Genomic DNA, 13,331 nt, shown 5'->3' with positions numbered 1-13,331 from the left:
GATAGTTCTGTCTACTCAATTTTGCTGAAATTGGAAGGAATAACTGTGTTGTTCCATTTTGGCTTTGATCAAAATGCCATCTTAATATCAAGTGTTTGAAAGAAAGGCAATACCTGAAGCTGGTACATTTTTTACTAATTGAAATTCTTCAGAGGTAAATTTGCCTGTGTGTTGCTTTTTTTGTCAGGTGACCCCTGTACCATCTCATCCCAGATGGAGCTGGAGGAAGCATTCCGTTTGTACTGTCAGAACAGAGACGAAGGGCTGATCATTCATGGCAAGTATTGCACAGTTCAGGAGCCCCTGTGTGCCTGATAATCCCAGCAGCTGCTCCAGTGGGAGGCTGGAGTGACTCCTTGCCTGTCAAATATCCTTTGTGAAGCTGCTGCCCTGGAGTTTGGTGCTGAGGAAGGAACTGGAGCTCAAAGCTGAGACTGTGCAGGAGGCTTTGAGTTCAGCACTGCACAGATTTGTTCATGCTTTACTCCAGTATAAGCTCCTGCCAATATAGAACCAAATTTTGATTGCATCATTTCTCATGTAGAATTATTTAAAGGCTTCCAAAAACTGTCTGTGTTAAATACATTCAAGAATCAAGGAAAAAAATACTACTGAGAATCTTTTACCTTAAAGATCTAATGTTTTTGTTTTAGTTTTCCCAAGTACTCCAGAGAAACCCGGCATGCCTTGTCCAGGAGAAGACCGTGAGTACTAAAATGTTCTCCAATTCTAGCTAAACTTCTTTTTTGGTCACATGGAAAAGAAATATATTAAAGGATTTTCATAATCTAGTGCTACATACGTGTGTTTCTGTTTTGTTTTCTTAAAAGAATGCAAAATGTTTTACATTTTGTCAACAGACACATTGCATAAATCAGTGTTGTAGCAGTGTTTTACTGTTTTTGAGGATTAATGCTGGTTTTTGGTGTTGATACTTTCAAAGGAAGATACAACAAGATTTTAGATGCCTATTTGAATGTAGGCCTTGGCTTTTTTTGTGGTTCTTTTGGTTTTTTAACTTTCAGGGAAAAGAAATTATGTGCTCAAGAGGGAGATAGGCCATTTTTATAAAAAGGTTATTAATCTCTATAAAAATAATCCTGTGAGAGGTAGATAAACCTCCAGAGGAAGGAGACATAATTGATATGGTTTACCTGTATTTATAATACCCTGAACTGCACAGGGATAAAAGGATTAAATAGCTGTATAGTCAGTTCTCATTACAGAGGGATGGCATCAGGACTTCAGTTCATATCTTGGTAAATGTTATGGAAAGGAATGGGAATAATTGGGTGCCAAAGGTACCAGATGATGCTTGGCTGCTCACAGGAGTGTCAAGAAAAGCTAACTGAGGAATTTGAAGGACCTTTGCTCTTCTCTTTGAGAACTATGAGAGGAGATAAAACTAATTGCTGATAAGAGCAAGTAATGCATACTAGGAGAAAAGTACTTGGTTGATCAGGATTTACACTGCCAGACTGGCTCAAGATGAGTAGTGCAGTGGTAATAGTTGTGAGTGCTGCTTTCAATCAGAGGAATTATGCTAATAAGTTATCTATTGAGAACTTCTATGAGGATGGAGAAAGGTGAAATAAATACCAAAAAGTTAAAGTTCAAATATGATTTTCTACATTGTAGTACATCTAACTACAGTAGATGAAAGGTTAACTGCAAAAACCAGGTAAGTTTTCATGTTGACTAGGTTATTAAAATTGTCTTTTAGAAAGGAAGAAAAGAAAGTAAATGTACAACATTAATTCCTCTAATTTTCTGAGCAAGGACAGCAGATAAAGGCTCTTCTACTATGATTAGAAGAGTTAAAGAAATTATCCCTGAGACACCTAATTTAATGAACTCATTAAAGGTGTAGATATTCTAATAGAAAAGTTTTTTGTATTAATTTGTTGGAAGTTTTAGTTCTCTCAAGCCACGAGATGAGCTGCAGAAAGCACAGCTGAGTGTGGCTCAGCTGACCTGGTTATTGTGTCTGTGGGGTATTTCTCCCTCTATGGCTTTACAGGTCACGTTGAATCACACTCAGATTGTTTAAAAATCCTGTTTAGTTGGATGTGCTTCATAAGGGATCTCTGGTCAGGTTTCTTATGGTTTCATGAATTAATTTGATGCACATTACCTCTGCATCTGTGGGGCCTGCATGGAAATTGGGCCTTGTGGCCAAGGTATAAATATTTTTTGCAACAGAGCTATTAAATTGTATTTAAATTATAATTTAGCATAGACTAATACATTGAGTATTATTGCTTGTTAGCCAAAGGCCCACAGCAAACATCTGCATTGCACTTGGGACTGTAAGGAAATGTTACTGGTGTTGGTGATACAGTTTATTTAAGGGACTGTTTATTTTGTCAGGACTGAAATATTTGTTTTGCTTCAGAAAATATTAATCCTGTTTCAATTTCTTACTTTGTGTCTTTATCACTGTAGTTATGTTCATAGGAAATCCCTTTAAAAGTGAGAATATTATGTAATACATGGATATGTTTTCTGGAGTATCATGTTTGCACTATAAAGGAGCTTATGAGTTTGCCTCAGGTTTTTTCCAGAGACAAATAAACAGTGAAGTAGTTGGTCTATCCAAAATGAGCTTCTACTTAAATTAGCAGTTCTAAGTGTGGATTGCTGGTTTGTTACAGAACTACAGACAGTTTGAAATGGAGTTTTTAAATAAAACTATTCAATTGTGAAATAATGGCATTTCCAATCTGTTGCTCAGATGTCTCCATGTTAGGTCACGGAGTGGCTCTTTCCAATAGTTTGTGGTCTTCTGAAGTGCAAATCTCTATTTCTGTAGGATTGTAGGGTTTTTCTTTCCAGCTCCTGCAGAACAATAATACTTTGGAAGAAGAGTGCAGGAATACAGACTGGAGGGTTTGCATTTATGTTGAAATTTAATGATAGAGTTGCTACCTATCCTCACCTTTGTTAAATTGATATGGTTTTGAGATTGTACTAGCCAGCAAAGCTTGAAATAAAAGCCTGTAATCAATTAATGAAATAAACCACATGCCTAATATTTCAATTCCATTTGCATGACTTAAGGGAAGTTATTTCTGTGCTTGAAGAACCTTTGTTATTATACTGATGTGGTGCTGTCTGTGAGACAGAATTTGCACAGTCTCCAGCATCTGCATTTGTATTGTCTCTGTATTCCTTTGCTCCTGAATTTCTGTGCTTGTTGTTGGAGGCAGCCCCAGCTCCCAGTGTAAGTGCACAGCTGTGGTTACAAGCAGCCCCTGTCCCTGAGCTGGCTGTGCTGGCAGTGCTGTGTGAGGTGACAGCGTTGCTGAAACATCTCCCATCCCTTCCCAGACACTGAATGTGACCCCTCCCGGGCGTTCCCAGCATCTGCTGGACTGGAGCCTTGCGTGCTCCATCAGTGTTTCCTGATAAAGATGGCAGACTTTTAGACCAGTCTTGCATTTCACTTTTACTTTTTCAGTAGATGAGCAGTTCTTTCAGAATGGAATAAACAAGGTTGTTTCAGAGGCATTTGGTGTGTTCTCTCCTGTGCCTCGAGGTGCCAGCGCTCCTGACAGCGTGTGTGGATCCCAGCAGCTGATTGGCAGCTTTATAACTTAGTTATTGGAGTCTGAGCTTATTTACCCTGACAGATCTTGATCTGATTTATCACTCTTGGTGCTGCAGTGCATTGTGTAACACAGCACGTCCAGCTGAACAATTCCCATCGATTTGTAGGACTTCCCTAACGGAATTGCTGGCTTTATCAGAGAAATACTTGTTTTGGTGACATCAGCTCCTTGACATCCATGCCATGTTTTAGTTGTGCCTCAGCTGCTAGCTACAGCCTCTCAAGGGAGCCAGTACCACCCGTGCCTGGATACATGAGGCAGAGATGTGAAAGGGAGAGACGGGGGTAACCAGTCTTCCATTAAATATTTGCTCTTAATGTTCGAGCTGATCCTGCCTATTGTCCTTGGTGTCTAATGGTATTCACACAGCGGCATCCGTGGAATAAAGGGAAAATGTTTCATTTCATACCTACTACATTGTAAAGAATTCCATGCTGAAGAGGCTAAAGAATAAAACCCAGTGAGTAATGCATGCTTTTTCTGTAGATTTTGTGTCATCATTGTGGTTGCTGTTGTGAGCGGCGGGCACTGACGCGGGCTGTGTGTACGTGTGCTGCAGGAGAGAAGAGAACTCAGCATTTTGGTTATGGTACAGTCGCTGTGCCTGCCACCCTCCTTTGCAGCCATGGATTGTTACAAATGCAGAGATTCCTGCTGCCTCTGTGCGTAGGGATGTGGCTGAGAGACCTCCTGGAAATACTGATAAAATTGCATTGAAAGGACTCCTGGGGAATGTATTTTAGGAGGAGAGGAACGGAAGAGTGAGTGATGCTGCTGCTGCTAATATTGGAGATTAATGAAGGAAATGTATCCCAAAAACCCTGACGGTATGTGCTCGGGGCCTGTTTATTGTAGGATTGCTGATGTAAAGGCTAACCATTTAGGAGCATCATTTTCTGAGGCCTTTTTGTTGAATTCTGCTGAGTGGCTTGTCATAGATGGCTGGTTTTAATTGTGAAATACTTGTTTTGAATTAAGGGTTACTTAGTCTCTAATATTGTCGGAATGAACTGTGCTAGTTTGCTTCTGCTTTACAAATAGATCTGTGTATTTAATATTAAAATTCATCTTGGGTTTGGATAGCTAGTGCCAGCAAATTTTAGGGTTGTTTTGCTGTTTGCTTCGTTAAATAGGAGAATGCAGACAAGGAAACCTTTAATTAATTAACAGAAGAGAATGAGTATGTTTTAAATGTTTTAGCACTTACTACGTTAGTGTGATAGTTTTTATTATCTAATATTTCTGGCTGATTTTGCTGCCTTATTTTTTTGGTAATGATTACACTGTGTTGTGCATGTCTCCTGTGCTCTTTGTTTATCTGCTCAGTATTTTAGCATTAGGTGTTTGGACTTCATTTATCCCCCAAAGCCATCTTTCTTGAAAATTTCATCACAGGCTTGAGTAAAGGTATTGTAGTAACCTAATTGTTGTTGTGGGCTTTTTATTTTAGGTATAGATATTTGATTTTGCTTTATGTCCTGCCTGATACTGTGAAATAGCTTTAGAAGGCTTCTTGCTGGAGTAGTGTGGCCTGTAAATATTTTTCTAGCTCATAAGGCAGGTTTTTCCCTTCATTTGTTACTGTATTGGCAGCAGTGATTAGGTTATTCAGAGCACGTGAACCAATTTAATCCCCCAATGAAGAAAAGAACTATTGCCACCATAGAGACTGTTCTGAAGACATAGATTGGATTGCACTGGATAATTAGGCAATTTTGAAACTGCTAGTAACCCTCTCCTGGATTTTACTAATTGAACTGGGGGGGAGGGAGGGACTGTACTATTTTGATTTAAGATATTTTTGCTTAGGATATAAAAATAGCTGTGTCATAGTTTCTCAAGAATACCTGAAATCTCTTTCTCTGTCTTAACTGCACCACATTTGTGTCATATGTGACATATTTGAAAAAGAGACAGATTGTGAGGCAGCATAAGTTACTGAGAACAGGATTGTAGTTAAAGGTCTGGTTTGCTTATAATAATTTCATGATTTTAAATTCTAAATAATCTTAACAGTTTTCTTAGCTATGAAACATCCAATGAGGAATAAAGGGCTGGACCTTGCTTTTTGTAATTCAGGCATAAAATTATAAAGCACAAGTCTGATTGTGGGATTTGAGATCTGCTCTTAATTAAAGGTGCTGGGTGTCATAGCAGATGTTTGTATTACAATTTATAAACTATAGACTAAAATGACAATAGACTAAGGAATGCATGGGCTGGTTTTTAAGGTGTCATAGCAAATAATCTGTGTTCTTTTTTCTTTATTCCACTTCCCCTCTCCTAGCTGTTACTCAGAATGTAGTATATTAAATGCAGAAAGGGTGTCACCTGCTTTCAGAATGCTTCTCTTTGATGTCATGTCTAGTTCCTCTCCCTGTGTTATGTCTCATATCTTCTTATAAGTTGATAAATCCACTCTTGATATTCAGGCACTTGGGTAGCTAAATGGGCAAGGAGGTGGTGAAGCTTTTTGATTTTGCTGGAATTAGTGAATATTTGTGGGCCTGCCAAACCCCAGTTAGGCCTGTGTGTTTCAGTAGCTTGGAAGAGCTGTTTAATATGTAACCTCCTCATTTATACAGCCAAGGTTAATGATACATTGTTATACTTGGGTCCGTGTAATACTCTTGGAAATGAGTTTCTCTATGCAAGTTGTGTTTTTTTATGTTGAACTGAGCCATACAATTCACAGCAGAGGCCTGCAGGGCAGGTGCATGGGCTCTTCAGCATTGATTCCTGGATTTTGGAGTTGCTGTGAGAAACCAGATTGTGTGTGAGATTGCATTTGGAGTGGGGAGCACCGGGAGCAAACCTTGGGAGGCTCTGGCAGCAGGTGTAGCCTCTGAGGGCTTGCAGTAGTACAAGTCTGGGGGGTAAATAAAGCAAAAAGCAGCAAATGTGAGGCTTGCTGACAGGGTGGCTCCCAGCAGAGGCACAGGAGAGCCCTGAGCACTGTCAGGCAGAGAAGGGCAGACTGTGCAGTTCACCCTGAAACCACATGGGGAAGGAGCTGCCATGGGAGTGGGAAGAGGAAAAACTGATCTCAATATTGACCAGAAAGTGCCTCATTTGTAACTCGAGTTCCATTGCTGTTTCTCCTTCACCTGTTAGGGCTTGTCCTTGAATTGTTAGCTGGGGACAGGTTTAAAAGCAAACCAGAGTTGTTTCAAGGCACTACTCCAGGATTTTCATATGGCCTTTATTTTTACAATAAATTACTACTACTGCTAATGCTGTTCTATACTTCTTCCAATAATTTAGGTTCTCATCAGTAAAGCAGTGCAGGTGCCCTGTGACTGGCACAAGACTCCCTCTTTGCTTTGGTAACTCTGATACAAAGTTACCTAACTTTAATTTCAATTTAATTCCAAGCACATGTTGTGGAAACTTTTGGTAGTTCTGTGATGATCAGCTTCGTGTGCAGTAGCATGTTGCAGTACAAGGAGAATTATCTTGGTAACTCTGAAATGAGGGGGAAATGGATGGATGGGACAGGTCACAGCCAGTGGAATGTTTCACTGCCAGAAGACAAGACTAGGACTTCAACATACATAAAGACAAGTGATCAAATATGCTAAAAATAATTTTAAAATCACGTTTGGCATAGGATAAGATAAATTATTTAACCGTTTTCTAAAGGACAAGAAGCCAGGGCAATGGGACTCTTCAAGCAAAATCTTCTATTTTCTCAGGGATTTGTCACTGGCTAGCTTTTTGTTCTTCCTTTGACCTTTTCAATAGACATGTCATAATTTGCTTTTTAAGATAAAAAAGACTAGGTGAAAACTAGATCTGACTAAGTTTTAACTGATGACACTGGAACAATGTGGATTCAGTTCCTTCTGATTGCTGTCTCACTCAGTCACAAGAACTGGACTTCCCTTTCAGTTACCCACAGGTATGAACTTCATGTACTCAAAGGATGAAAATTTTCTTTAAAATGTGAGCTGTCAGCTCTAGGGTAAGACTCCCAGCAAGTCTTAAATCATGGAGACTGCTCATGAGATACAGCAGAACCAAATTCCTGCAGCAAACCTCATAGATTGCTCCTTACTTTTTGGTTGCTTTCTTCATTGATTCCAGGGTGTATAATATTCTGTTATCAGGCTTTTATTTCTAGTAGAAAGTATTGCTTCATGGATGTACTAAGACATAGAGGTTTGTTTAAGAATAAAACAGTAGAAAGTGGATGCAGATGCTACAGATTGCTTAAATGTTCAGAACTTCATTTTGCTCTACTTCAATCCTAAGTTAGCTGAATTAAAGAATTAAGTAATTTAAATAAGTACTGGCTCAGTACTCTTTCAGCTTGATCAAACATTTTAATGCAGCTCCTAAATTATGCTAATAGAACATTAAATTCACTTTTCATTGTAGTAAATCTTCTAATGAAAGTGATTTTTATTTTGGGAGAATTAATGATGCAATCATCAAAAGAAGCCTTTGGACTTACTATTAACCATGCAATGCAAGTTTAGTTTTGGGGTTTATGTGACCAATGACTTTGGAACCAGAGGAGCCAACTGCACATCATGAAAGGCTGTGAATTGAAAATTGCTTAGAGGGCCCAGTTAGAGAAGGGAAAATATGAACCTATTTTTCATTCCTAAACAAAAACGTTCATCACCTTCAGAAGCATGAACTCACCACCAGTTGTCTTGTGGCCTTTCTCATAACATTCTTTCAAATTAGAGCAGCATTTTATCCTGTGTCTGGGACAGCCTTGCAAACAGAGAGGCTGAGGAGGGAAGGACATCAGCAGCTTGTGGTCACTGATGTGCTCAGAACCAGGACATGTCACTGCTGGGGCAGCAGCCAGCAGTGGACTTAGTGACCATTTCTTGAGTAACACTTGGTGTATTTTGTTATTTTCAAGTACATCTGATCAATTGCACATAAAATCAGACTTGTGAGTCAGAGACTCGCTCCAAATGAGCCGTTGGCACTGCTGTGTTTGTGGCACTGCCTTTGGAGGTGTGACTTTGTCACCTTGCAGTGCCACGGAGCCGTTTTGGCAGCAGGGTTTGAAGGGGAACACCCAAGAGCTCAGGCACGAGGGAGCACTGGGGCTGGGCAGGGCAGGTGGGGCTCAGCTGCCCCTTCTGAGGCAGTGGAAGGATGTTCACCCAGCTGGGCTGCAGTAAATGCTGCTGCTCTGTGGGACATCTGTGTCCTTGTTGGTTCTCCACTGATCCTCTACTTCCTTGGTTATTGTTGCTGTCTTAACTGTGTTTTTTCTTCACAGACTTTGTAGTTAATTTTAGTGTCTGTTGGAAAAGAAAAGGATGGGGAGATGGTTTCCCAAGTGCTAATCAGCCTTAAATTAAAATTTAAAAAGCTATCTTCTGGCCATTTAATATTTTGCAATAACTGCAAGGGGTCAAAGCACTTAATACCTCCATATTGTTAAGGATACTCTTTTCATTTTCCAATTTCAATTGTATGCAGCAGCTTATTCATAATAAAAAGTAGGGCCACTTAACATCCAGTGTATGTCTTAAAATTGCTTTCTGAAGCACATAAATTGTTTCAATGTAACTGTTTGTAGGAAATTAAATAACAGATGTCAAGCAATGTACTATCAAAGTGTACTTTGGAATTTAGTGTCCCAAAAAATGTGTTCTACCTTTATATGTGATTTCTTTATCAAGTCCAGTCTATCTGAAATGCCAGTATCAATTTCCCCCTTGTAATTCATGAGTTGGTTTTGAAAGAATGCTCACTTGTGTGCTCAGCACAACATTAAAAGAACAAAACAAAAACTGGGCATTCTGGTAGTGTCCAGCTGGCAGGCTGGGTAATTGGCCTGTAAACAAGTTGTATTAATCTCTGAGAAGTGATTTGCAGCAATAGCAAATTACCTCTGTGCTCAGGATAGGAGCAGATTTCATTAGGGCTGGATCACATAAAAGCCAGCTTTGGAATTGCATTTGGAAATCCAAATGAAGAGGGAATAATTTTTGTGGCCATCTTACTGCCCTTCATTGGTGGAAACCAACTGTGCTGTCATTTGGAAAGGAATTGTGCCTCCTTCTATTTTCCTCTGCTTTCCCAAGTTACATTTTTCAGCACAAAGTTCTCATCCTTTCTGTGAAGTTCTGCAGACCTTGTTATGGTATTGGGGAGTATCCTCTGTAGATTAATTAATTTGGAATTAACACTGAACACTAAACATTGCTTGTCAATTTATGTCCAATTTAAATTTTGTGTGTTCACGTTTTTCCTTAGAACTGTTTTCTACGATATTTTTTAAAAGATGAGGAACGAAGCCCAAGCCCAGTCCTAGAAAATGTCATTGGAAAGCCAATATGAAATCTCTTTGCAGGGTTTGCTGTGCATCACTGTTAGTGATGCAGTTGCACAGTTTGACAACAGAGGGAAGAATTGCACAGCAGCAACTGTCAGTTGTTCCCCATTGCTTTTTAGGTAGAGGCAGCTGGTTTATTTTATTTTGAGTACTTTTATTTCCCTTGTACTCTTACTTTGAAAAAGCCTGGGATTTTTTTCTTTCAATTTTCCAATCTTGGAAGTACATAAAGTTCTGCACCTTCATTCTATTTACAGTATATATTTGTGTTCCCCCATTAAAAATTGTTATCCCTGCTAAGAGCTTAAAATAGACTTGATTTTTTTTATCTAAATGTTTTCAGATACACAATTAGGGTTTGAAAGAATTTTTTTTTTTTTGTTAGGCAATGCCTTGTGCTTAATATTAATCATCAGAAAAGATTACTTTGTTTAATTAGGAGTATATCATCTCCATCAGACTGCAAGCAGCCAACTCGAACTCCTTAATGAGTTAACTGATGTGTGCTGTGAAATAAATTAAAAAAGAGCCCTTTTCAATAAGTTCATTAATTAAATAGTCAGACTTTGTGGTGCCATTCCTCCCTCTAGGTAGCTGGGATCAATCCTGTAAAAACTTGGTTTAGTTCTTGGTTACCAGGAATCACAAAATCCATTCCTTGTTGTATTCTGAAGTGTTCTAGAAGCATGTCCCTGAAAATGTTGTTTGGGTTCATTTTGCCATGTGAAGGGATGAGATGCAAAGTCAGCTGAGAGCTTTGTTCACACAGCACTGACAATTTATTATTTCTTAACTCGAGGTATGCACTTACTGCCATTTTATGAATCTGATTATTGTTCAAGGTGGTTTCTTTGATCTGGTGGAGCTCTAGCTGGGCCTTGTAGCTGATAATGCTTCAAAATAACAATGATCTTGAAAACCCAAACTGCTTTTTATAGCCTGGCATTATCCTTGGGGGAGTTTCTGGGAAGGATGTCCCCTTTCACAAGGTTCCTGCCTGCTCAGTTTTCCAGGGGTCGAGGTCTCTGGCAGCACAACCACTTGTCCCACTTTTGGATCCTCAGTGAGCAAGAGTGTTTTATTCTGTCATAGAAATTTAATCCTAATGTCTAGTAATAATAGAATGTGTGCTATAAAGGTGTGTCTTGCAGGGATTGCTGTTTTCTCATTTTTTACCTTGGCCCCTTTTGGAGCCTGGGAAGAGGAAACAGGGATTGATTTGCCTCAGCCCCTGCACTGAACCATGGCAGTCCTGGGAATCAATTGTAGAGGTTCCCACTTTTTAAAGCTGGTTTATATTAAGCTCAGTTTTTGTTAGTCTGTTGCCTCACAAGTACATGATATAAAACCCTGCCTTTGATTTAATATTTATCATTAATTAGGGAGGTGACTTGCTCCTCTATTTACAGACTTCATCAGCACAAGCTGCTCGTTAACTTATCATTCACTTAATATTCCTCATGTCAGTGATAAGCTAATGTTCAGATCACAGATGTATTACGTTGCCTCCATATGGTGCTTTGTCTGATGAATTAATTAACTATTTTGGAAAAAAAAATCCTTGTGGAGATTTTTTCCACTTGGTGAAAAGTCACCCTAGAAATGATGGAAGGGTTTTCCATTGGTGTTTGTGGCTGAGCATATTTTAGTTAAAAACCTTGCAGTCATTTTGCTAGGTTCTCATTTTAATGTTCTTTGCACTTGAGAAAAGTTTGCTTTAAGGCTGACATTTGGCAGGTTTGGAAGAGTTGTTTGAGTCAAATGGCCATATCCAGTTTACACCTCTGTTCCAGTAGCTCTGTCTTTGCCATTTTGGGTGTACAGTCCTTTAGGTGCTCTGAGAAGCTCGTTGGTTTTTTTTTTCCAAATTGTTAACAATTAGTTTAATAGTGCAGTATCTGTTTCAAATGCTTGCACAGTAAACATTTGCACATGCAAATAGAGTAGGTATGAATGTTTGGGGATTTGGCACTGTAGATATGTGGAATCACAGAAACTTCAATGCTTCCTTTGGAAGGACAAAAATAGAGGATCTAAAATCAGACCCAGTATTGCAGCCAGTGTTCACACATTGCGTGTCAGTAGCCTGTGAGTTTTGGCTTGCTCAATATAATGTTAAAATAATTTCTTGACAAAGAAACTTTTTACTACTTGCATTATCATTTGACACAGAAAATATCTGTGTTTTTCTATTTAAAAAAAAGTCTTCATATTTGATGAAGTGTGAATGTTTGAAACTTAAAAATAATATTAAAGATGAAAATCTAAGATGCTTTTGTTTTACTTCCTGAGGATTTTAAATGTACAGTCTGCTTCATTCTGACAAAGTATCAATTAGAAATCAAGTCTGTCAGAGTCTTTATACGTCCATGTTCCCCACAGAACCCACCTGTACCAGCTGTGGGAAGCTACTGACCCTGCTGGTGTGCAGGGCTTGGCTGTGTCACCCTTACAGCTGTGAGCAGCTCTACAAGGGACCCCTGTGGCACAACACTTAATGTTAAATATCAAACTCTCTAATTAGCTATTCACACAGAAGCTGCTCATCTGCATGTAAACAGCCACAAGAAAAGTAACTTGGAGTAGATGCTGGGTTTGGCTTAAGCAGATTAAATGATTTCTTGTTATGTTTAGAATATATTAAAAATAATACTGGACCTGCACTTGACCTGCCTGAACAAAAGCAATATTTACTGTCAAGGTAAAAATGAACTGAAATGAAGTAACTCTGCAGACTTATAACATGTTGAATGCTGCATGGGTGAGGTGTTATCAGGACCCAACACGTCTCACGCTGTCAGTATGACAGCAGCCACCCTTTGTGCGTGGCCGTGGAAGGTGCCAGGGCACAGCAGCAGCGCCATTTCCCCGAGGAGCTGCTCCTTTAACAGCTCTGTCCCTCTCACCTGAGCCAGAGCAGGCACGGAGCTGTAACGGGATTATGATCATGTGAGGGAAAAGAGACAGGGCTGGAGGGAAGGGAGAGGCAGCGGTGAAAGCACATCCTGCCCCAGCCGTCACTCACGGCCGCCTTAAAAAAATCCAAATCCCCAGGGATTGTGGCTGTGCGTTGATATTTAGGAAAGCAAGATTGTTCTGAGCCACAACTTGCTTACCCTGCTGTGTGTGGTGCTGCTGGGCTGCCATGCTGCTGCCTTACACCTTTCTGGTTTCTTCCCTAGAATCCATCTACCGCCGGGGAGCCCGAAGATGGAGGAAGCTGTACCGAGTGAATGGGCATTTGTTCCAAGCCAAACGTTTTAACAGAGTGAGTACTGTTGCATGAAACGTTGGGGTTTGCTCATGTTCTGTGCTCATTGTTTGCCTCAGCCTGTGCTTTTTCTGTGTTGGAGTGTTGGAAAGAAAGGAAAAGCAGGATGCTTGTTGGTGTGACATTTTGGACGCTGCGG

General features: G+C 39.7%; 1 protein-coding gene across 3 annotated transcripts in view; it reads left to right on the top strand.

The window, feature by feature from the left end:
* The window catches only part of PRKCZ (protein kinase C zeta), a 41,390-nt gene that overhangs the window by 6,549 nt on the left and 21,510 nt on the right, over window positions 1-13,331 (top strand). The window contains exons 4-6 of one of the 3 annotated variants that reach the window (XM_064397180.1): window positions 188-277; window positions 654-704; window positions 13,104-13,189. In XM_064397180.1, the coding sequence (XP_064253250.1) occupies window positions 188-277; window positions 654-704; window positions 13,104-13,189 (227 nt within the window). Of the gene's footprint in view, window positions 1-187; window positions 278-653; window positions 705-3,661; window positions 4,072-4,160; window positions 4,439-13,103; window positions 13,190-13,331 lie in introns of those variants that run through there. The other 2 variants (XM_064397182.1, XM_064397181.1) reach the window with 2 other exon arrangements.

The sequence above is a fragment of the Passer domesticus genome, chromosome 22 (genome assembly GCF_036417665.1).
Source record: "Passer domesticus isolate bPasDom1 chromosome 22, bPasDom1.hap1, whole genome shotgun sequence".
Lineage (NCBI taxonomy): Eukaryota > Metazoa > Chordata > Aves > Passeriformes > Passeridae > Passer > Passer domesticus.
Note: the sequence above shows the minus strand (reverse complement) of the source record. Positions and strands in the feature narration are given on the sequence as shown.